The following is a 25,909-nucleotide window of genomic DNA, read 5'->3' on the forward strand; positions in this document are numbered from 1 at the left end:
ACCGCCCCCCCGCCCCCCAACACTGGAGCCCACTCCTACCTCCTCATTATTAAGCAACTAGAGTGTTAATTTCGGGCAAAACAGGTCTCCAAGATTCTGGAGCTCTCTTCTGAAAATGAATCATGTTACTGGGGCGATGCCATGGGGTTCTCCCACAAACTCAGAAGACTGGGCTGTGCCCCACTGATGGTAGTTGTTTGTCCAAGCTTAAATATCAATATAAACAATTTTGGGGGCCTATGGCTGCAAGTCCAGAAACCTGCTCAGTTATCAGCGTCCATACCTTCAGGTCAGTGAAAAAACTCTACTGGGGATGATGATATTGGACCCTCCATCTCTCTAGTTCACAGATGAAGTGGCCCACTCCAGCTTTGCACCCACTCAAGTGAGAAGCACTTTTAGCCCACTGCCTGTTTAAGAATAAGGGCTGGGGAGGCCTGGGGTCAACTGCTAGTTGTACTCTATCACAGTTAACATCATGCTAGGGCATGTTATCAGCGGGCTTGACTTGAATTATCATTATCGTCCTCATTTTACAGATGACAAAACTAAGTTACAGAGTGGCGACTTCAAATGTCAGGGACAGAGCAAGGATTCAGACCCAGGCAGGCTGGCAGCACTGTGTTGCTGCGCCTCTCCTCTGCTCTGTAAGATCAGGTTCAAGCTCCTTCAATAAATGATTTCAATGACAGTCAGTAGTGGAAATATTGAATACATAAAAATGTCAGGCAGGATTATGAGAGATAGAAAAATTTACTATAATTGCTGTTAGTTTAGCAGAAGCTGAGGGAGAATGAACAGTATCATTGATGTTAAGAGAAATTCTCTGCTTACTGAGATTATATATCACCTAATGACTCTCAATTTAAGAATTTACGGAGGGAAACATTGGAAGAATTTGATCAATTACCTATGAGAAATCACGGCTGACTCATGGAATTATTCAGCTAGTGACAGCTCTAATCAAAAGACTAAACCAGCAGTTTCCACAAATCAACAGTTCTTTAGAAATTATAAGACTGACAATGAATCATTTCTGCTGCAACATACCTCGTTTGGTAAGCAGGTTTATAATACCATGTAGTTTAGTTTATTTAAGGAATAAAAGAGAACATTTAAAAATTTTTATTTAAATATTTGACTCTGCAAGTTGTTAACTATTTTTAATACCATCCTTCCTAGGAAATAGGTAGGAAATTAAGGCCCAGATAAAATAACTCAAACAAAAGCACTACTATAGAAACTGAGTAATTGTCTCTAATCTATGGCCCTGATTTGAGATGTCAAGTATCCATCTATTCAGAGGTCTTCTTAGGCCTGATATAAATTTCTTCTATTGCTGCTTAAACATAGCTGGAACAAAGTAAAAGCCAAAAAATGTGTGCTGAATTGAATGAAATTCTCAACCGAATTTCTTTGACAATTAAATTGTGTAGTTACCATTTTGAAGGATCATCCATTGTCTTTATCAATTAGGGGGAAAAGAACCATTTCTGTAGAATCATCCTTCTTTCCCAAGCACTTAAATTTTTCACACTATTTCCTTTGACTATTATTTATATCTCCTAAATTATTGAAATGAAATTAGACTCGGGATCTTCACATTGCAAATATGAGTGTTGATTCACTGCTGTTAAGCTAGCAAAGCAAGGCTGCTGACACCATAACATCTTTTTATTGTTCATCAATAATCTGAATTATTCATATAGCATCTTCAAATACTGGGTAAGGAAAGGGCTATTACTTATGGGTGTTAAAATCTCGGTGATCCATTATTTCAGGGTTTATGGCCAGTATTGTTAGCAGAAATGCATAACACAATTGTTCAATTATTTTCAGAAACAGCCAGTTTAATTCATAGTATTATTCACAGAGCTTTTGAAAGGATCTTAGCAATTACAGCCTAATCCATGCAGCTTATCTCTACGAAAACTGAGGTCCAGCCAGAAAGGTTCAACTTAGCGGAGTCCAAACAATATTCATTAAAACATTTCCAGGTATCAGGCACCCCACTAAGCCTAGGGGACAGTGATTAATAGCCCTGTTCCAGAGCCCAGCCCTAGAGACATCATCTAGGGGAAAAGAAGCAGAGGTGTCCTTTGAACCCAGGTCAAACTAATTCTAAAGTGATTGCTTCTTTCATTTCCATTAAGTAAACTACCTAAGGACTCTTAATTAAGAATCTCCATGGGTCATAATCTGTCATAAGTATCATCTCCAAACTGTCCTCTTAGACCAAGAGTTCTTAGACACTTGGGGAAAAATTAGCCCCTTTATAAATTCAATCAGTCAAAAGATATTCATTGATCACATCCTCTGCATCCTGCCTGGTACAATGAGGTTGGGACAAATTTCACGAGTGATCCCCCAAAGCTTACGCTATAGGAGGATGGCAACAAACAAGCAAATGAGTAATAAATAATTATGACATACAAAGTGCTCTGAAGGGCAGAACAAGGTGCTTTGATAAAGAACAATGTGCAACCTACTAACCTACTTAGAGGTGGTCATCAAGGAAGACCTCTGAGGGGCTGATATTTGAACTGAGGTCTAACTATAAGAAAGAGCTAGCCATGCAAAGAGATTTCCAGTACAGCAATGAAACACACAAATATCAGAAGGTGAGGAATATCTGGATGCATGACTCAAGAACTGAAAGAAAATCCATGTGGTAGCTGGATGGGTTGGAAGAGGTAGGCTGGGTCCAGCCTTTGCAGGACTTTTGACTTTTCATGCAAAGCCAAGGGTATGGTTTTCCTCTAAACGATATGGAAACCACTGAAGAGTTTTAAGTTGGAAAATGATATAATCCAACATTCATTTTTAAAGATGAGTCTCTTAAATCATGGTGGATTGAAGGGGGAAACTAAAGAATCCTGGAGAACCTATTGTAGTGGTCAAAAGTGAGAGATCCTAGGACTTCCCTGGTGGCGCAGTGGTTGAGAGTCCGCCTGCCGATACGGGGGACACAGGTTCATGCCCTGGTCTGGGAAGATCCCACATGCCGCAGAGCGGCTGGGCCTGTGAGCCATGGCCACTGAGCCTGCGCGTCCGGAGCCTGTGCTCCGCAATGGGAGAGGCCACAACAGTGAGAGGCCCGCGTACCGCAAAAAAAAAAAAAAAAAAGTGAGAGATCCTGGTGTCTTAGTCTAAGGTGCTGACAACAGAAATGGAGATAAATGGATCATTTGAAATATAGTTTATGAATAAAATTGATAGGGTTGGCAAATGAACTAGCTGTAGGGAGTACCTGAGAAAAGTAATCATTATGACCCCCCTTCCTCACCCATTTTCTCGATCAAGGAGCTGGGCCAATAGTCATCTTATTTTCTGAGGTACAAAAGAATTGAAAAAACTTGTTTTTATGGTGATGGAAATAAAGAGTTTAGTTTGTAATGTATTATATTTGAGATGACTGTGATACATTCAGCGGGCATATCAAATGGAACTCCAAGTGTGGGCTGGAAATGGAAAGCTAGCTGTTGTCAGCCCAGACATGATATGTAAAGCCAAGGGATTGGATGAGCTCTCCCAACAACAGTAGGCAGAACATGGTCCAGTACTAAGCCCAACGAATACCAGGGAGTGAGCAATGAAAGGACTACCCAGTGAAATAAGAGGAACATTAGGAAAGATGTCATGACAGGAGAGCATTTCAAGGAGGATGAAATACTGAGTAGTTTGAACACATCTGCAAGACCGAATAAGAACAGAAAAATTTCTAATGGATTTGGCATTCAGGCGATACTGGCAACATTAAAAAAGCAATTTCAGTGAACAGGTAGAGTAAAAACCAGATCGGAACAGGTTAAAATGCCTAGGAGGGGACACGCTGAAAACAATTAACGTAGTTAACACTTTCTGGAAGTTAGCACTGAACACAGCGCTGAGAATCAGAGCCGCAGTTAAGACACAGCTGGTGGTGAAGGACTATTTTTGTTTGTTTGGTTTTTAAGATGGGAGCTGTCAGAGCATGTTTATGATGATGGAGATAATCTAGAAGGAAGGTGGGGAGGTGAAAATGTAGGAATGGAAGAAATAGCAAGTCCTTGATACGAAGACAAGGGAAGGTGCTGAAAACACTTATAAAGGGTCTGGCTTCATGGAAGAGAAATAATAACAGCTGCTGAAAACACACCCAAAAAATCCTTGCATTAGAAAATTGCACATACAATTACAATTATCTATCCAGAGAGAAAAAGGGAGATTAAAGGACAGGGAACCAAAGGTAGACATAAGGATTCCCTGGTTAGAAATTCATACAGTCCATCTTAAAACCTCAAAGTGGTTGCTTCTACGGTCCTAAATAAAATTTCTCCTTCATCTGAGCTGTCACTGAGTTATCTCCTGACCATTGCTACAGTGCACTTGGGTGACATGGGGGGTAAAACAACCCTATCATTTTTCTTAGATTTCCTCACCCTACATATGACCCATAACTTTCCTCTTGCTGACATAATAGACAAGCACAGTGGGAGAGGACAGTGGACAGGGACAACTCTTGATATTTTCATCTCTCTCCAAACCTCCACCGCCAGCCTATCCTCTCTCCATGTTTTCTCCCAATCTCCTTGTATTAGTCAGTAGCAACGAGATCATTCTTCTTCACAGTGTCTTTTTTCATTAACTGTCATTAACACCTCTGTACTCAGACGTCTTCTATTCCTATTCCACTCATTCATCTATTCTCGTAGCTTTAATTACTATCTCAATATGCTGACAATTCCCCAATGTCTAACCTCTAGCGCCCAATCTTCCTCATAAGCTCCAAGCTCATCTACCCACTCAGCTTTCTGTTGGGCATCCCCAGCTGGGGCCTCAGGACACCTCAAACTTGAGAGTTCTACAACTGAACTCATTACTTCCCTACCCCATCCTCAGAGCAACTCATTTGCCAACATCTAATTGCTTTCTCAGAGAAGAACCCTTGTTTATTCCGAGCTCCCCTGCCTTTGTGTCCAAAATCCAATCAATTACTATCTCCTGTCAATTCTGTTTCCTTCAAATTCATATTCTCCAATTTTCTCCATCTCAGTATTACTCTTAGTTCAGATCACCGTTATCTCTTGCCCAGATTAGGAGAACAGCTCTTCAACTTTTTTCTCCATGCTTCCAATATTGCTTGAATTATATGGCATTCCCTCCACACTGTAGCCAGAATAATATATTCTGCTTATAACAGTTTCATGTCCCCTCTAATTACTATGATGATGAGACATTCCACTTGCAGCCTTGCTAACAAGGGCCTTCCTGGTCTAGCTCTGCTTATCTCTCAGGTCTCACGCCTTCCTCATACATCCTCTCACCTTTGTGCCTGTGTGCCTGTGTTCTGTCTCAAAGGCTGCCACTCACCTCCTAGCTAACCCCCCGCCCTTCACTTAGATCATCCCTTTGGGTCTCAGTTTAGTTGCCACCTCTTCCAGGAATTAAAATGGACCGAAAGTCAATAAAATGCTATTTCTTATCTTTTCAATTCCACCACCTCCTCCTCCCGCTACTTTCTAGTTCCATTCAATAAGACCTTAGCTCCCCAATACATTCTGTGAGAAGAAGAAAGGGCCGTAGACACACACTGAAGAGACTTGGGGATTTTATTGATTGTATGTGTTGATGTATCGAAAAGAAACTGATGTGGAATAGAGGGAGATGGACTTCATTTTTTTTAAATCCCTACTGAATATCTATGAATCCAATGAATCAATGGGAAATAAAAGGCGGTATTTGAACTAGAGCTCTGATATACTTACTTCTCTCGGTGATCTTGAGCCCCCTTCTCGAAATGTTGGTTTACATCGGAAATTAATCTGTCATTTAAAAAGAAAAGTGTATTATATTAGAGATAAGCACCTGACTAGAATGAGTTACCTGAAAAAACCAACAGTGACAGATATTGAGACTACAGAAAAAAAAAAAAACCTCAAAGAATAAGGAACATAGTCTTACACTATTCTTAGTCTTTTGAAATCATCACCTTAGATAATCCCAAGCGATCCTGTTATCTCCAGTCCATGACTCTTCAGTCTCACTGATGAAATCAAAGTTATCTTTAGACAGTAATGCTCTTACGCCATAAATTTGAGAAACTGAGATAATAAAGAGGCAGGAGAAAAATATATGGCAGCTGAAATCATCCAGCTGTGTTTTAGATTTTAAAAGTAGGAAAATATAAACTTGAGACATTTTTAATATGATGAAGATGAGTCACAAAAATACACAAAATTATTCTTCAAGCATTCAGCACTCCCTTACTTTTAGATGCGGAGGTCTCCCTATACATTTACATCTTCTTTAGCTACTTGATAAGGTGAAAGGAGCGTAGAAATGAAGTAGGAAATGAGTACATGGAGTTGGGACAGCAAAAAAAAAAAATTATTGTAAAATATTCCTAGTCATTCCCACAAAATATCACTTGGCAACAGTTGATAATGTGTCCGTAAAACTAAATGAATATCCCCGGGGACTAAAATATTTCAATACATGTACACATGGCAGCTCAAGATAGATGATGCACAGAGAATCCCACGTGGAAAAGGGGCAGGAGGCATGGAAGGAAGAGGACAGCAGAGAGCTCACTACTGGAGCCTTTCCCTTGCCCCGATGACAGATAAATGGACTCTGCAGAATCCACCTCCTCTGGAGGAAAGACACCACCAGAATGTCACTTCCAGCCCCTCCCACGCATTAATGCTGTGTAAGCGGGAACGCTGCTCAAAGCAAGGAACTCAGCTTCTGGCCGGGCTCTCTCCATAGCAGCCAATTTAGAAAGAAGTAAACTTACAAAGGTCAGACATGTCTAAACAATGATTTTAAAGAGCTATGGAATTTTTTTTCTTTAATACGAAACATCTTGTGGAAAATCCCATGGGTGAATAACAACGTTTGTTATTGTTGAAGAAAATGAGTACACGTGAGGCTTTTCTCTCTAACCTTATTATTCCTTTTCCTGAGAATCAACATAAAATGATATCAAATAATACCTCAGCAAACAATACAGTGAATGAAACTTAAGCATTGTCCTTCCATCCTTTCATTATTAATCTGGTAATGTTGGACTTCCAGGTTTTTAAAAGAGCATTGTTTTCAAAAAGTTGAAAATGGAAACTGACACCTGGTCTTTGAAGTCCAAACACTGGCAGGGTAGCAAAAATTGCAGCAGGTGGCGCTGTCTCACCTTTTCTAGCTGTTCGATGCAGGCGGTGTGGACGACGATCTTACAGACCGCACACTTCCTCCTGAGAGCTGATTTCTACAACAGACAATTCAAAAGACAAGAAGAAATGTTAACGGTCTGTTCTGAAGAGCTCCCTGGTAGTAAAGAGAGTATACATAAATGAGGCAAACGTAAACCAATTTAAAACTTCGTCATAAACATTCAATAATCGGACAAACTTCCGCAACAGTACTCTGACCTACCAAGTAACTTCATATCCATGACTGAGGGTGGCCTAAGATTTTCTCTTTAAAACAGAATTATACTAGCTGCTGTATGCTGAGTATATACTATGAACCAAGCTCTTTATTCTGTTATTTTCTTAGTTCCATAACCTAACATTGTAGGCATTATTAACCTATTTTTTTTTCACGTTTACTCTAATAGCTAAGGGGTAGGGTCTAGGTTCAAAACAAGCATGGTTTCCCTACAGCCAAACAGTTTACATTTCAAGGGGCCATCCCCTTGGACTTTTATTCCCAGCACAAATCTATACAACTTGGTTTCTGCCCAAATCTTCTGGAAAGTAAGAAGACGAATTTAACTTTTACGAGTCACCGTCCTTATCACCACCACCATCATCATCATCAGAGCAGCAGCAGCCCAGTAACAGCAAAAGCAGCTAAGATGAATCTAGCACTTTCTATGTGCCAGGTATTCTTGTAAGCACCTCACAGAGAGTACCTCATTTCATCCTCACCACCCTAAGAAATAGATACTATTCTTACTACCATTTTACGGATGAGAAAACAGGCCCAGCAAGGGATGTGCCCGAGGTCATATAATTAGAGCACAGCAGGGCCAATTAGTCTGATAGCAGGCTCGTGCTTAAAAGCACGCACAGTTTGGCCTCCCTGTCAGCACCAGTTAAAATTCACAATAAAAATATTCTCTGAGGTTTATCTTTTTTCTAACAATAAAAAACAAGCAGCAGGGAGAGAGAGAAAGGGGTGGAAATCTCCATTCCATACTGACGGAGCCATGTAACGTCTGACTCACAAATGCTCAGGTCTCTCTATGGAGAACAGGCTAAAAGGCAGATCTGCAGGAATAATTTGGGGGGTTGAGCACTGAAAGAAACTTATTATAACAAAGCCAGTCTGTGACCCAGCCCATCAAAGCATCCGAGTGTGAAAGGCCCGAAGTCCCTGTCCTTAAGAAAGACACAAGACTCAGCTTCCCCTACTGAGATAGGATTTTTAAGCCAAAAATGGAGGTGTGGCTGCTACCAAGGAGCCTGGAAGGACTGCAAACCAGCACCTTGGAAGGCGCAGAATCAGGAAAGGAACTGTAGCCTCCCGCCTCCTCGGTGGTTCTACCCATTCCACACGGAGTCTCCACAGTGCCACCAGCCACCAGCCAAGCATCCAGAACGCTGCAGTCAGTACCGCAGCAACGACACGCGTCGTCTTGATACCCACTGACTAAGGTTTAGGTACCCTGCTTGCAAACGCTTTCGTCACTCGTGGCGTTCCTCTGCCTGAGGAAAGAACATGGTCGGTAACCTTACGTAAGCTTGGCAATCGATTGATTTTGCCAAAAAGGAGGATAAGGGAAACCCAAGCACCTAGCTACACTATTGAAAAGTGTCCTGGCTCTACTACTAAAAAGAAAGCGGCGGGACGTGGGGAGGAAGGGGAAGGGGTGGGAGATGGGGAGGGAGAACAAGAAGAGTGACAAGGGCTTCCCTGGTGGCGCAGTGGTTGAGAGTCCGCCTGCCGATGCAGGGGACACGGGTTCGTGCCCCGGTACGGGAAGATCCCACATGCCGCGGAGCGGCTGGGCCCGTGACCCATGGCCGCTGAGCCTGCGCGTCCGGGGCCTGTGCTCCGCAACGGGAGAGGCCACAACAGTGAAAGGCCCGCGTACCGCAAAAAGAAGAGTAACAAGTACTAGTAGCAGCACCAGCAATGGCAGCATCGCTCAAGGCAACAATAATAAAATTCTAGGTTTGCAAATATTTTCGTGAGCTAAGTGCCCGCAAGGAGCAAACTATTGTTGCTCTCCTGTTGGTTCCGGATCTCCTGGTGGGGATCACTGCTTCAGCACCACCCGCAGCAAATGCACGGGGCTCCTGAGTGAGTCCTGTTGCTCAAGAGTTATAGTGACGCTCGGAGTTGATTTCATTCTACCCATTATCCACTAAACCCCTAGCAGATTTCACCGCACGCAAGCAAAGCAACACTCATGGTAGCAACCACTGATGGGCTTATTTAAGGCCACCTGAAAAACCTCCTTCCTTACCAGTAACTCCTGCCCTGGTGTAGCCTTGTGCCTGACGTGTGCTCTGCACTGGGGCCTGCAGAGCTCCAAGGGCTCCTTGAGGCTCCTACGGAGTCACTGGGGATGGTGGGAAGGGACAAAAGTGCACTCGTCGAAGCCAGAATACCCCTTCCTTGCCTTGTTCTCCATCTGGATTCCAAGTCGGAATCTCCTTTGAATAGGGATCTTGCCTGGAAGAGTTTGAGAGCCTGTGGCATAAGACTGTCCTCTCTCAGCTTCCTAGGGTGAGATGTCTCTACACCGATGTCATTCATGTGTAACAATTCAAGTGCAGTGTTCTACAGATGATAATATAGGAAGAAAAGTGCTTTATGTTATAAAACTAATTTTATTTAAACAATGTTAAATTTTAAAAGGCCCTCGTAAGGCATGCTTCTGTGCCTTCTGAGGCAGAATATATAAAACCATAATCTGAATTTTTCTTTATAGTCACTACAACATGACGTATTTTACTACAAAGAACAGTCATCTTTCTGCTTCCTGTCTTTCTATCAGGCTAGAGAGTCTTTCAATGTTACAGTGCCTGACTTCAGTTGCCCCCAATTTCTAAAATGACAGCTTCTAATCTGATAAATCAGATAATTAAGGTCTATAATCACATGCAAAATTAAGTGAATAAATTCTGAATGAAGGCCTCAGGTCTTTTTCCATAGTAGAAAAATACATGGATTTGTTTCTCAACTGATGAAGACTGCTCCAGTGAATCCGAAGTCTCAACTGCTGACTTCTTGGTTTACGACTATGCTTTAATTAGTTAAAGTTATTTGAAGTAGCTGGATAATAAGCTTCTGGGCAGAAACTGCTCAATTAATGCTTGGTTATGTTCCAATTTTTATTTGCAAGATTTAAACTAAATATAAAGACAAAACATGGGAATCTAGACATTCTCAATATTGTAACGACTCACTTTTTCTTTAAAAACTCTGAAGTCAATACTTCCTTCACTATGAAAAATGATAAAGCAAGAAAAGTCATTAAAATTAAGTCAGCAGCCTAGTTGTTATTCTTCATATCGGGACATAGCTGTTATGGAACCTAGCACAAAGATACAATTTTAAAAATAAACATGGCCTGGGACCCAAACATGCTTAAAAATTAACATTATAAAAGTTTAATAATTCACTCTCATCAATGAATTTAAAGGCCAATTACCACGAGCCACAACTACTGAGCCCGCGTGCCACAGCTACTGAAGCCCGCATGCCTAGAGCCCGTGCTCCGCAACAAGAGAAGTCACCGCAATGCGAAGCCCATGCACCGCAACAAGGAGTAGCCCCCGCTCGCCACAACTAGAGAAAGCTGGTGCACAGCAACAAAGACCCAACACAGACAAAAAAAATAAATAAACACTAAATTGTCAAAAAAAAAAAAAAAAGGCCAATTAGGCTTACTGCTTCAAATATCAAGTAACCTCAGTGTCCTTACTAAGGGTTTCCTGATTTTGTCAAAGGAAATCCATTAATTTGTAATTGTGTGTGTGTGTGTCACACCTGTAAAAACTAGTGGAGGGGGCACATCTGTGAAAACTAAGACAACATAGGCTATAACATAGATTATATCCCATTATACTCTGATCATAATTTACTTATATAATAATGACACAATGAATGATATGCTATGCTTTAGGATGGTGGGCGTAACCTAACCAGCAGACCTAACAGTGATTGTAAGAGAACACACTCAAAGTTCTGACTTGGCCCTATATGTTTCCCATGCTGTGGGCACTGTTGGCATTCCAAGCGGTGACAGTTCCTCACCAAACTTCAGCTCATATCAAGCATGGAAGTAAAACTGTCACAGCCTTAGACCCCTGTCTCTGGGGATGGAAGCTGGAGCGGGGACAAAAGGACCAGAGGCAAGCAGTGGTAGAAAGTATATAACTGTCCCTGAGAAACAGTTTAATATCTAATCCTATCCCACCTACCCACTTCCTTTGGTCATAAGTCCCTGATCCATATGTACCACCAAGCAAGCTATATGTTCTTCCTTTGAACAAGAGATGTGATTTCTGCTAAGTAGCAATGAATATCTGGTAGTAGTTAACAGCGTTTGATAGAGACAGAAAGAAGAGAGGGAGGGAAGGATAGGGTAGGAGAAAGAAAGGGAAACCTAGTTTCACAGTTCATGATTTCTGACAGGTCAAGGCCTCCTTGCTGCCCAAGGAAACTTAAATTGAATGCCACCCCTAATAGTCTGAAGTTTGACCCCAAAAGCATGTACAACAAGGCTGGCTGAGCCCCTTCCCGATAAGCACACACCAAATCTCATTTTTCCCTTAAGATGGTCAAGTAATCCTGCCTCTGACCCCACCTCTCTCACTGTATTCTTAAGGACGCCACCCTCCCCCCAACACACACACACACACACACACACACACACACACACACACACACACACACACAGCTTTAATCACCAGAGATCAGAAGTGGAGAAGTAGGAGGAAATATTTAGTCTCCGGAGCCGACATGGCAACCCTTTCTTGGCCTCCTGTCTCAGGAGACCTCAGGGCCAGAGGCTGCTGCTGGCCACACAGAAGTACTGGCCTGGCAGCATCTCACTGCACACAGAGTTCCCAGACATGGGCTCACAGACCCAGTGCAAGGAAGCACTGCTTCCATCAGCCCCGCCCTTATCATAAGGCCACAGCGACAAAAGGATGCATGGCCAGGGAAGGGCCTCCAGGCAGGAACCCAACCATCCTGGGAGTGGGGAAGGGGGCACAGGAGGCACTAGGGGGAGGACAGGATGGAGCGCCGAGTGGTGAAAAGTCAGGAAAAGGGGGCTGCATGAGGCTGGTGGGATGAGCTTCCCAACTCAGGCTCCCCCAGCTGTCTTCTTCCCAGTAATTCTCAGCCCCCTCACCTTTCCCACGTCAGAAGAATCATGGTGAGAAACAGAAACTGAGCACTGGGAGTCAGGCAAAGGAGAAACAGCGAGTGCGGCAAGAAGAATTTTATCCTCCCTTCTGGACACAAAGCTCGGTCTACAGGGGCACAGTGATGGGAGGGGGAGGCGGGGCAACTGGGCCCGGGCAAGGCTACCCTTTTCTTCCTCTCCGAGGGTGGGGTGAAGGCACTGCTCGGTAAAGTGCAGGGAAGGAAGCTTCCTAAGCCTTCAGAGTGTCAGGAATTCAGCGTCCTTCCAGTGGGGATTGCTCCTACGGGCAACACGAACAAGAACACTGCTGCTGTATAATCCTAGGTAAATGCAAACAAGGGTTCTTTGATTTATTTAAAAACCCAATTAGAAGAAACGACAAGCATTCTCGGCAAGTTCTACTCCCTGGGGTGTCTAGGATGCAACCTGTAAATTGGTGCTAGGGAAAAAGAAGACTGACATTATCTGGAAGTTCTGTTCATGTGGTTTCAGGGCCAAAGCACAGGCTCCATCGCCACTCACGCCAGCGCCTCTTTTCCTCAAACAGAACACAGGCCGTTTTGGACAAACCGAGAGGGTGGCTAGCTGACGTGCCAGCGCGCCCCTACCGTGGCTCCTCGCTGCGTAACTAAGTCGCTCCGAGACGGCAGGATTTCAAGAGCCCAGACCGGGGAACAGAGATGCCTCCCGTCAGGGGGGCGGGGTGGAGGGGGGAATCTCAGAGCCCACCTCTGAGGGTCTCCTGCAGGGAGCCCTCCCTCTGTGTGAAACCCTCAGCCTGGGTACTGCTGCCGGAGTCAAGGCCTTGATCTGTCAGGGCCCCAGGTGTTTGTGCCACATGTCCTCTGGACAGGGCTCAGTGAGGGCCGGATCCCTCTGGGATATCCCCACAGCGTCGCCACCCTAGATACCAAATGATGCCAGAAGTGCCTCAGAATATACGAAAGGGGAAGGAGGAGGGAGCCACAGGAGGTTGAGGGGTTGGGAAGGGGGTCGCGTAGACAAGTGACGAAAATACTCAGCAACACGCAAATACACACCGATGCGCCTACATCCGCACACGCCAGCTCTCGGGAATCAGGATGGTCTGAGATGTCCCACGTGTGAACTTTGCATGTAGCTGGAACAATGTCAGCATTCTGAGTGCTGTGCGGGAAATAAAGAGAAAGACGCTTCTGTCCTTCCTGGGAGAAGCTGGCGCACCACTTGAGACGACACGGAGGACTTGAAAGAAAAGGTCACTAACAAGAGAAGACCGTGCACGGCCGAGTGCTGAATGAACAGCTCAGACAGTGAAAGCTGTAATCTAGAGCAGGGTGAAGCCCCAGCGGCTGACTCAGTACAAAGGACGTAACACCAAAGACAGCAAAGTGTTGAACTGGGCCTTGAAAAGATGTAATATTTGAAAATTGAAGCCACTCCAGCAGGGAGAGGATCCAAAGTCTCTTTACATAGTAGGCACTGATGCCTCCTCAAAGGAACAGAGCAGGCTTTTGCGTGTCCGATGGGGCGCTGAGCCAGGGGCCCACAGGCGTCCATCTGCGTGAGTCACTGGGCACCATGCTTAACGGTGGAGTGTGGAGGCCTCTCTGTGTGCCTGGTCGGGGGTCAGGCGGAAGGTGGGGAGTGGGAACACTGGCTGTGGGTCACGAGGGTCTCAAAGGGAAACGGCAAAGCAGAACTTTTCCTGAGAGGACCTGGGTTACAAAGTATAGAGTTACAAGAAGATGGAGATTCCTCTGTATTTCCATTCTGCCCTAATCCAACACCAGGAACACTGCCTGACACATATTAGGAGCTCAAGAGATATTCTAGCAGGGAGGGAGGGAGGAGAGAGGGAGGGAGGAGGGAGGGAGGAGAAAGGGAGGGAGGGAGGGAGGAGAGAGGGAGGGAGGGAGGAGAGAGGGAGGAGAGAGGGAGGGAGGGAGGAGAGAGGGAGGAGAGAGGGAGGAGAGAGGGATGGAGGGAGGGAGGGAGGAGGGAGGAGAGAGGGAGGGAGGAGGGAGGAGAGAGGGAGGGAGGGAGGGAGGGAGGAGGGAGGAGAGAGGGAGGGAGGGAGGGAGGAAGGAGAGAGGGAGGAGAGAGGGATGGAGGGAGGGAGGAAGGAGGGAGGAGAGAGGGAGGGAGGGAGGGAGAAGGGAGGAGAGAGGGAGGGAGGGAGGGAGGGAGGAGGGAGGAGAGAGGGAGGGAGGAGGGAGGAGAGAGGGAGGGAGGAGAGAGGGAGGAGAGCGGGATGGGAGGAGAGAGGGAGGAGAGAGGGAGGGAGGGAGGAGAGAGGGAGGGAGGAGGGAGGGAGGAGAGAGGGAGGGAGGGAGGAGAGAGGGAGGGAGGGAGGAGGGAGGGAGGAGAGAGGGAGGGAGGGAGGAGAGAGGGAGGGAGGGAGGGAGGAGGGAGGAGAGAGGGATGGAGGGAGGGAGGGAGGAGGGAGGAGAGAGGGAGGGAGGGAGGAGAGAGGGAGGGAGGGAGGGAGGAGGGAGGAGAGAGGGATGGAGGGAGGGAGGGAGGAGGGAGGAGAGAGGGAGGGAGGAGAGAGGGAGGGAGGAAGGAGAGGTGAAAGGGCTTGCAGACTAGGGCTTTCTCCTCAGTGTAAGCCCCCAGCCCAACCCCAGTCTGGAGAACTGGTGGCTTTGGAATTGAGACAAAACCCCTCTAGGACACAAGCATTTTCAGGATAGGCAATCCCAAAAGAAGAGAGAAAGAGGCATTCTATAGGTGTTTGAGGGACAGAAGACCTTCATAAACACTAGAGGGAAAGTGGGGTAGAGGCTTCATGGTAAGTACAGCTAAACAATTTTTGTGACCACAAATGTGATGTCTTTGGGGGAATTCCAGAGATATCGGACGGGAAGGCTATCTTGCAAAAAGCTGAGGTCTTACATAAATGGGTGGAGTTAAGAACAGGAAGTCTGCATTACTGATGCTCATGTGATCCCACCTGTGTCTGTAGGCTAGTAAGGCTCTGGAACATCTACTTGGGTAGCAAGTTGTGGGGCTGCAGAGGATTGGGGCCAGCACGCAGGCCAGACTTCCCAAAGAGAAGTCCCGGATGGGCGATGCAGGTTAGGCTAGAAAGGTGGATTGGGAAAAGATTGCTAAAGCCCTTAAATCTCGAGTGAGAAATACAAATTTGAACCTAATAGGCAATGGGGCACTAATAATTTTTGAGACTCATGTGGCCAAAAATAATAATTCAATCTGGTGGCAGGATGCAGCACTATCTGAAAGCAGGAGGAGGAAGACAAAAGGAAATGAGATGATTGATATATTAATTCAGTCAACCAATAAATACTGAGCACCTACTAAGTGCCGTTCACTGTCCCAGGCACTGGGGATACAGTAGTGAATAAAACATTGAAAACAAATTTGTTTTTATCTCATGGGGCTTACATTCTCCTGGGAGAGACAAACAATAAACACGATAGGTAAGTGTGATACACGATACGCTGACAGGAATAAGTGCTAAAGAGAACAATTAAAGTGAGAACGGCGGCTAGGGGGTATCGGGGCAGCGGAGGGTTGAAGTTGGGACAGGTTGGCCAGGAAAGCTCTCACTGAGAAGATACATTTTAAGAAACACCAGGAGGGGGACTTCCCTGGCGGTCCAGTGGTTAAGGCTCCACGCTTCCAGTGCAGGGGGTGCGGGTTCGTTCCCTGGTTGGGGAACTAAGATCCCGCATGCTGCATGGCATGGCCAGGAAAAAATAAAATAAAAATAAAAAAACTGAGCTACAAAGCAATACTTTAAAAAAAAAAAGAAGAAACACCAGGAGGAAGTGAGGGAGTTGGCCATGTAGTTATCTGGGGGGAAAGCACTTCGGGCAAAGGGAACAGAAAGTGCACAGCCCAGAGGCATGAGGACTGTGGGATGTTTGCAGAGTGACCAGGAGCCAGGGTCACTGGAATGGAGTGATCTAGGCGGAGATGAGGGAGACCACGATGGCAGGCCAGGTCACACAGGGATTAAGTAATGAACAACAAGAACCTACTGTATAGCGCAGGGAACAATATTCAATATCTTATGATAACCTGTAATGGAAAAGACTGAAAAAGAATATATATATATAACTGAATCACTTTGCTGTGCACCTGAAACTAACACGACATTGTAAACCAACTATACTTCAATTTTAAAAAAAGATATTAAGTAATGAGAGTTCACAGTGGAAATTCACGTATTAGGCAATGAGCGCCTGAATCGGAGCGATGAGAATGGAACAGAGGGCTAAGGCAGAGAAGCAAGAGTGGTGCACGGACAGAGCACGGCCCTCTTTCCATCATACGCAGGTCTCCGGAAAGGCGAACACAGACGTCTCACACCTGGGCCTCATGTCTTTCAGGAGAATAACTGATACAGCCAAGCACGGCTTCACTCCTACTCTGCGGTCAGCTCGCTGATCGTGTGTACACCAGCCGACTACACCTACCGCACTCTTGGGACCGTCTCCGAAGTACTGCAATAAAACTCACTTAACCTGCTCTTCAAACAGCTTCGTTTGCTCTGTGCTAAGGAACACATTATCTGAAGCACTTTGCATATGAAGTGTTTATGCTTCCAGAGACACCTCCCCTGAGGAAGCACAGATGTGCCCATGTGTCTGGGGTAGGCAGGACCCTCCGGAGCTAAGGCACAGAAGGGTCTACTCCACAGCTTCCCTAGAGACACGGAGAGAAGGAGAAAAGTGCCACTGTTCGTCATTGTTTGGACACGAATAAAAGCTTTCTATTTCCCCGACAGCCAGTACGGTTTATATTTTTCATTTGAAGAGAACAAAAAGCAAAATCCTAGAGCAGAAAGCTACGGGAAGGGAAAGGACTTTGTGAGCTGAATATGAGAACCAGAACAACACGTGGGAACCTCGCCAATCAGGGCTCACGGGGGAAACAATTCAGTAAGAACCAAATGAGTAGCTATCGTGTTAGTTCAAAGCTAAGTTGATGGCTGGTTATAAAGAATGACACCTCACTGTGTTTTGACCACTGGATCAGGATTGGAAGAAGTGGTGGTCAGAACGGCACAGGTTCATTTTAAGAGGGGAAAAAAGGGCATGCCTGTGTCTCAGCAGTTTACCCTTGCACTGAGATTCGTACCAAATCATTCTCTTTAACAGTGATTCAAAAGCGGCTTATATCAGTGACTTTAGCACATTTTTTAAATGAGAAGATAGTACATTTTTTAAATGAGAAGATAGTACATTTTTAAATGAGACGATAGTACATTTTTAAATGAGAAGATAGTACATTTTTTAAATGAGAAGAAAGCGATAGGTACAAGGCTTCTCTAATGGGCTTCAATAGAAAACTACCACAGGACTCTTAGGAGATGTCTACCTCTTGGAACTCGATTGGGTAACTGGTGTACACAGCTGCTATCTTTTGTACATCTACATAGAATTCAGGTACAGTTATTGAGACATAAACCAAATACACATTGCAGCTGTTACTTATGGAAAGGAGGATGAACGGCCTGCTCAATCTGTATCGGCTGGTACAAGTTTAATGGAAGGATACCAACACACGGCTGCCTCCAGAGCCAGGATGTGAGAAGCTGCGAGTGCCCCTCATTGACTGGTCCAAGATTGCCGCCCCGGTTAGGCATTCTTTCTGCCCGCTCCTGCATGGCCACGATGCATTAATAAAGGATTTCAGACTAATGAACCTCAAGAAATCTTCAGAAATCCATAATTCTATTTCCCACCGTTGGTTCTCATTTTACCCAAGCACGTGCCCTATTTCCTCATTTCTTTTTTCCCATGTGTTTCCTCTGTGCTTCTCAGCTTTGGTGTCAGCGGGGTCTGACCGTGGCCGGTCAACAGCTTTAATGTTATCGTGTGCTATCTTCCTGCTTTGGTTCTTTTCAGCTGCTTTTATGGCTGCTCCCCGTTCAATGTTTATAGTTTCTTCAAAGTTATCTCAGATCAAAGCTGCCATGTATCTGACTGTAGGTTAACTGAAGTGTTTCCATATGTACAAAAAATGTACATAAATATGATTACAAGTATACAGGCACTAATAAGTAGATAGTCACACAATTAGAGCCCTGCACACACGACAAACACATGTGTACTCCCAATTTTCCAGCAGATAGGTATGAGTGAGGATGGGCTGGTCATATCACAGAAGTCACAATAGAGACAACAGGAAATGATGTCTCATCATTGTCTTAATTGTCTAGTTCCAAGGTAGTAGTATATCAAGGGCATAGCAGAGATCTGAAGCTTAACGTAAACTAGAAAACACCAACCAAAGTTTGCCTTTTATTACTTGCTAGTGTGAGAGCACCGTATATGCCATCTTACCTGCAGCATGAATCCTAGTATGTTCACATGATGAGTTTACTTTGTGGAAATAGATAAAGTTGGTTTTTTAAAGTTCACAGCTTAAGATCTCTAAGCAATGATTTAGAGACATTTGCCTTAACCTGGAAGATTGTGTCTCCTTAAGAAGCCATATCAAACCATGGTAAATTACCTATCCTTTTACTGCCATTTCCAACATCCCAAGCTGTTGATGATGCAATTAAGTCAAAGTCTTTCAGCCAATCTGGCCCAAGAAGACCACCATTTCAATCATAGCTCACCCAACACTGTATCTCCAATTGGCCGTGTGGTTTTCACCCACATACATACAACTACTGGTACCATCTTTCAATGAGGATATCATTACCACAGACAGAATATTTACCAGGAGGCTAGCAGTATAATATACACATTATGTGCTCTAGAGACACAGCTCACTTCAGCCATGCAAAGTGGGTACCACTCACCTGCTTTATAGATAAGGAGCTGAGACCCTATGAGATTGAGCAACTTGCCCAAGACAGACTGGCCAGGCGTAGAACCTAGGTCTTTGTGACTCAAAGCCATCTCCTTCTCTTACATCTTACTACTCTCCTCTCATTTTACTAGTGACAGATTTGGGGAGCAGGACTGAGAAAGCTAGGTAACCATGACGTTCGACAAGACTGCTTTAGATGATCTAGTCTCATGACAGCCCCAAGGGGATGGACTTATGACAACCCTACCATGACCACCTGTGCCAAGAATGGTCAACAGCAGTCTCTATCCTCCATGAGAATCAAATAAGAAGGGCACGACACAGGCTAAACAGGGCTTATAACCCCTCAATAGCCTGTAGTAGTGAATGTGGAATCTCCCTGTGAAGAGCCTTAAAAATAAGGCAGAAATTCAAACGCCCTGGATTCTAAGTGTAACGATACTTAAGCGGCAGGGTTGATCTGGTGACAGGCGTCTGCGTGTGTGTCTTTCAAGAATCACATCACTGAACTCGTTCATTCATTCTGTGGAAAAGGGCAGGGTAACTGCTTAATGCAGTCAGTGTTCTCAGTACTGAGGACCCAGGAGAGCACAAGACAGGCAGAGTCCCGAGCTAAATGGAGTTTATGTTCTGATAGGGACACAGACAGGCAAGTAAGGAAGGGATTTTTTTTAAAAGGTTAGAAAGTGATGTGCACTAGAAGAGATGGAGAGAATGGAGAAGGGGCACAGCTGGGCTGGTTGTTTCACCCTCTCTTTTATTCAGTGAGAGAAAGCGGGATGATTACAAGGCCCTCCAAAGTTACTACCCTGGCGCTGCCTGTTGGGTTTCAGTTTCTGACCATCCTCTGGAACCACTTTTACTCAAGGAGGAATGAGCCGAGCAACCAATTTTTATTGAGTGCTTGCGACTGGCCACATGGTTCATTGCTATATATGCTTTATCTCATTGAAGTTTCCAACAACCATAAGCAGCTGGTATTATCGACATTTTACAGATATGAAACTGAGGCTTAAAGACGTTAAAACAATGATGGACATCACACAACTAGAAAATCCCAGAGCCTGGATTCAAAGCCGGGTCACTTGATTCCAAAGCCCACACACCACCTTGAATGAAGACACCAAAGCAGGCTTTGCCATTTCCTTTTGTCTTTAAAACATTACCTTCTGCAACCTGTATCTGCCTGGCATACGAGGTAAGAAAAACAACAAGAAAAATCTCCTAAAAACGGACAATATCAACCTTGGGGTCAGCAGTAGTTCTGGGTAACTGCTAAAGTAAACAGTGCTTCAGCTGAGATTGGGGCCTCTGAGCGGTAAGAACGTTGGTTAGAACCTGTTGTTCTGGGTGCCCGGCACTGAGAGACACTGGAAGAAGGGAAAGCCCTTCTGTACACCTGGGCATTGCCTAGGCGATATGTAAACCCTACACTGAATCCCATGCAAACTACCTCTATTAAGTGACAGAACCGTACCCATATTAAATAAGAAGAGACCCGCTCCACACAAGCACACACCCATATGCAAACACACAAATGCAGCCTCAATCTACAAGTATCATCGCAGAAGAGATGACAACCATGCTCAGAGGCTCAGGCTCTAAAAATAAAATAAGACAGACAGACAGACAGACAGACGGCTTAATGAAAGTTTCAAACAAAGGCAAAAGAACTGCATAAAGAGACAGAAAAGTGAAGAAGCCCCACCGCAGTGATTAAGTGTCTCTGACCTGTGTTTCCTTTAAGTGGGAGTAAACTGCCCCAACGACCACCCCAAAGGGTCGTTGTTACTGACCCACACTGACAAGAGGAGAACTGCATTGCGTGGATAAATAGTTTCCCACTGAATACTGAGATCTCACGAGATGACAACGGGTGTTCTGTGGGGAAAATAATGGGTTTTCAACAATCATCCCTTCCCCGCAAGCAAACAGAGAGCAAATCCTGCATCCCTAATGCCTCTCTCGGAGCCTCAGAAGACATGTTAGATTATCAAAGGTGTTCAGTGTTTTCTAAACTTGTTCCATCACAAGCCATTTTTAAGGAAGAATTTTCCATATTGCTTTTACAGGAGTTCAGTGCTCTCTAGGACACGATTTTATTTTTTTGAAAGCAGACTGTGCAAATAGACAATGGTACTGCTGATGCCGGGTCACCTAGGAGAGAGTGGCAGAGCCCTGCAGCTCCCTGGGCTCCGTATCTTATCACTCTCTCTAGTGCACAAAGTGGGCAGGGTCAGTATTACAAGCTCCTCAAGCATACGAATAACACTCTAAGCTAAATAATTACAATGATAACGATAGCTGTCATAATAACAATGGCTAACTGAGGGCCTGCCCCATGCTAGACCCAGTCCTGTGTGTGCACTTGGACGATCTCATGGACATTCCCGACCATCTGGCCAGACACATATGGGCAACACCCCTTGCACACACAGAAACACCCCACCCCCTTCCTCCACTCACATCCACTGGCTCGGGGGTCAGGAGCAGAGAGTCTGTCTGAGCAGATGCTTTTTCAAAACTATTTTTGTTGACGGCTCTGCTCTCCCCGAGTCATCTGCATTCATGAGCTCCTCAATATCTTGGTGGTGGGAGGCGCCTCTGGTAGACAGCGGCCTTAGAAGCGCCGCGGAGATGGCATCTTCACGGCTGGTACCCAAACAGCTTGGAAGGCTGGCTTAGGCTTCTGGGCTTTGCTGCCACACTCACAGCTCCCTCTGTGAGCCCGGCTACCATCTGGAGCTGCGGAGCGTCAGTCTGCCGTGCTGGAAGACCAGGGGCAGCGAGGGGTGGGGGGAGGGGTGGTCCCAGCCCAGACTGAGGCTTGCGTCCAATGTTGGTGCTCTGGGGTATCTACCCACCAGATCCGAATGCACAGACGGTCAGAGGTCCCCAGCCACCTGTGCTGGGGACCGACTCTCTCATCTCGCTCACAGTGCACAGATGCCCACAAATCAGCATCTTCATGGGCCACTGGCCAGTGCTCGCATCTTCTAGAGATGAAATAGACAGGGCTGTCACCAGGTTCGCCATCTTTTTTCTCTTTCAAAACAACGGAAAGCTTCCTTCAAATAGGGCAGAGAGCTACTGCTCTTGTACTCTTCTTACAAGTTTCTTCCAAAACCCAGGGACATAGCCAGCATCCTTTCGAGCAGATGCTGTGATGCCCGATTACAAGGATGAGGCTTCTGACCCATCAGGAAGAAGACACAGCCTGTGAGATGTTTTCCAGAACGAGTTACTTTGATTTGTCACACTCAGCTGGTCCCACCCATGACCTAGGGAGACTATGCACATTACACACAGCAGCAAAATGACAGGGAAAGTGTAAGAGTCTCAGCGTCGGGGCATCCCAAACAGAAGGCCTTGTTGAAACCAAAGTCCAACCAAACTACCAATTAGCTCATTCAACTTAATGACATTGAAATATAAGCAAGGATAGGAGAGAAGGAGGGAGGACATTAACATGTGTCAACTACTTTAATCCTCCTGCCAATTCTGAAGAGCAGATATAATCATCACCGTTTTACAGAGCAACCTGAGACTCAGGGCAGCAGGGCAGAGCTAGGATTTCTATCCAGACCTATTTGTCGCTGGATCTGAGTAGCCCCTCACTCTCCACTCCCCCGCTCCCCATCTCACCTGACCGCCCTATTGCAATTAGTCATCGACTTAATAAAACTATATTTGTTAAGCGCTGAGCAGTATTGGAAGACACCTTAGAATCAAGGTCAGGTGTTACAGGCGGGTTTGGCCATTTTTGCCAAACGTGACCCACAAGGACAAGAGTAAAGTAAAACACACAAACAAAACAATAACAAAAGCGAAACGGTACCCATTAGCCTACCCACAAAGAGAAGGTGACAGAAGTACACTTAAGTATAGAGAAGATATAACTGGTAACAGCATTCCGAAGCCTGACAGCTCCTTTCTTCTCTTGCCCAACCTCTGCGGTCTCCCTCACCTTTCTACCTACCCTATTCCCGTAGTTCTGGCACCTACCTGTCTGTCTGCTCACTTATCCAGAAAGCCACATACCTCTCAACTGAAATCCTCAATCAAGCCTGATTTAAATGTACCTGTGTGAGTGCATCTGAGAGCCGTGTGCAGGCATCTGCGTGGCCAGGTAAGGTAACTCACCTTAACAGAATAGCTTCTGTCTTTGCTTCCTAGGGCTGCCCTAACCAAGGACCACAGCCTGGGTAGTGTAAAGCAACAGAAATGTGAATTCTCTCATAGCCCTGGAGGCTAGAAGCCTGTCGTCATGGTGTGCATAGGGTTGGCACACTTCTGAGGGCGAATCTGTCCACGCCTCCCTCTTAGCTTCTGGTAAGAGCCTGCGATCCTTGCCTTGCAGCTCTATCACTCCAATCTCTGCCTCTATCATTACATGGCCTTCTTCCCTGTCTACCACTGTGTGTCCTCTCCTCTTCTTATAAGGACGCTTGTCAGAGTGCATGAGGTCCCACCTACTGCAGTATGACCTCATCTTAACTCATTACACCTGCAACAACCCAATCTTCAAATAAGGTCACATTGTGGGATCAAGGGGTTTAGGACCTCAACATATTTGGGGGGTACACGATTTACGGCACAACAGCCACTCTACACCAGAGGCAGGGACCAGGCCACTTCATTTGGTTCTGACACTCTCTCTGTGAAGTAGATCAGTGGCTCCCTACCCACTATGTGTGACAGCACATATGTCATCTGTAGAGTTTGCTTGTTTTTAACATATTCATGCCTGGTCCCACTCCCCAGAGATTCTGATGTGGTAGATCCAGGCTGGGAACCAGTCATTTAAAAAAATAAAGTTGAAGGAAAGCTTCAGAAGACACTACAATGCTCCTCCAGGAATAAGAATCACTGAGGTCTAAAGATGTTAAAATTAAAAAAAATTTTTTTAATAAAAATAAAAAAGAATCACTGAGGTCAATCTTAATAACAATACAGTAAATCAGGAAATGGGGGCAAAACGAGGTGAAATGATATGCCCCAAATTCACTCAGTAACTACATGGAACAATAGGTTTTCAAATTCAGGTCTGTCTCACTCAGAGTCCCCTTCCTTCCCACTACCCATGTGGCCTTTCTGTGTCTACATGTCTCTGGGCAGGTGTGACCACGGTTGTTTGTACCCCTACGTAGTGACGTAGGCAGTGTCTTTTAAGTGTAAAAATTGGTGTGCAAAGGTATGTACTCAATGGATTCTCAGGGAGGCATGAGTTTCTTTGGGAACAAATACGTATTTCGCTAACATCTTTGTATCAGCCATGCGCCAGAATAATTTCTACAGACTGTACCCACTGTGATGTTGTCAGATGAGTGATGTTGGAGGAGGAGTGACTCCATCACTGAAGAGGTGCCTTTCACTCCTTACTCTATTTTAGCAAAGCAAACGTCACGGGTGGAAGTTAAGAGAAGGGAGAAATCAGTGTGGGTTGAGTAGACAGAGGCGGCTTCGTGGAAATGGGGCTTGAATGCAGTATTGAAAGATGGGTGAGATTTACGTAAGTCGAGTGGGGAAAGGAAACCTTTACAGGCAGGGAGAGGAACATGGGCAAACTCAGAGGCAGGAATAAGCTTTGTACGAGGGAGAAGACAGTCATGAGACAGGCACGAGCAGTGTACCCACTATGAGCCGTGACGTTGTCAATTACAATTAAAGGTCACCTGTCACTCTCAACTCGGTCTGAAGTTTCTGGCACTGGGTACCCAGCCCGTAAACACTTGTAGAATAAATGAATGAAGACATGTCCATCAAAATAAATATCACGAAACAAAAGTGGTCCTAGCTGGAATTTTGTCTCAGTTTCCCCCCCCCCCATAATCATGATGGAAAACAGTGATCCTTCTACTCCAATTTCATGACTTTTGCATACCTTTCTTCTCTCCAGACCAGAAAAAGAAACAGCTACTAACTTGGGGACTGCCACTGATTTGGGAACAACTTTAATCCCATTAAATATCTATTCACAGACATTCTGCAGTATTAAATGTTCTCACTGGAGAATATAAAAGAGGAAGAACTGTAAAGGTCATCTGGTTCAGCCCTGAGACTTTGGAAAACTCTCCTACAGCAGTCTTCATGTTCTATGTCGTCACTGCCTTCCTTGCAATGCCTTCCAATATCAGCCCCCAAATGTCCATCCATGTCTGCCAGCAGGAGGTCCTGAATTTGCAGGATGGCTTTGGTTTTAAATAGACTATTGCACTGTCCCCATACGTTGTGATGGTTTCACAGCAGCCATTTTCACCCTCAAATCTGTCTTGGTTTAGACAATATGGTCATGCTTTACAAGCACACAGACATTTATAACATGCGCTCGGAGTCTCAGTTGAGAAAACAGACACACACACGCACCCCCATCCATCCTTATTTCCATTCTTACTCAACGCATGCCCTTTGGTGTGCTCATGCCTGTCTCGTGATTCCCTTCTCCCTCGTACAAAGCTTGTTCCTGCCTCTGAGTTTGCCCATGTTCCTCTCCCTGCCTGTAAAGGTTTCCTTTCCCCACTCGACTTACGTAAATCTAACCCATCTTTCAATACTGCTTTCAAGCCCCATTTCCACGAAGCCGCCTCTGTCTACTCAACCCACACTGATTTCTCCCTTCTCCCTTCTCTTAACTTCCACCCGTGACATTTGCTTTGCTAAAATAGAGTAAGGAGTGAAAGGCACCTCTTCAGTGATGGAGTCACTCCTCCTCCAAGCACTCTGCCTGCATTCTGTTTAGGAGCCAGCAGGTAGCACCTGGTTATG

General features: G+C 45.3%; 1 protein-coding gene across 5 annotated transcripts in view; it reads right to left on the bottom strand.

Moving 5' to 3' along the window:
- The window catches only part of DGKI (diacylglycerol kinase iota), a gene marked incomplete at its 5' end in the record, with an annotated part of 450,496 nt that overhangs the window by 248,322 nt on the left and 176,265 nt on the right, over positions 1–25,909 (bottom strand). For all 5 annotated transcript variants that reach the window (XM_079930955.1, XM_079930954.1, XM_079930953.1 and 2 more), the window contains 2 exons: positions 5,748–5,804; positions 7,172–7,246. In XM_079930955.1, coding sequence (XP_079787081.1) covers positions 5,748–5,804; positions 7,172–7,246 — 132 coding nt within the window. The remainder of the gene's footprint in view (positions 1–5,747; positions 5,805–7,171; positions 7,247–25,909) is intronic.

The sequence above is a fragment of the Stenella coeruleoalba genome, assembly GCF_951394435.1.
Source record: "Stenella coeruleoalba genome assembly, chromosome: 9".
NCBI lineage: Eukaryota > Metazoa > Chordata > Mammalia > Artiodactyla > Delphinidae > Stenella > Stenella coeruleoalba.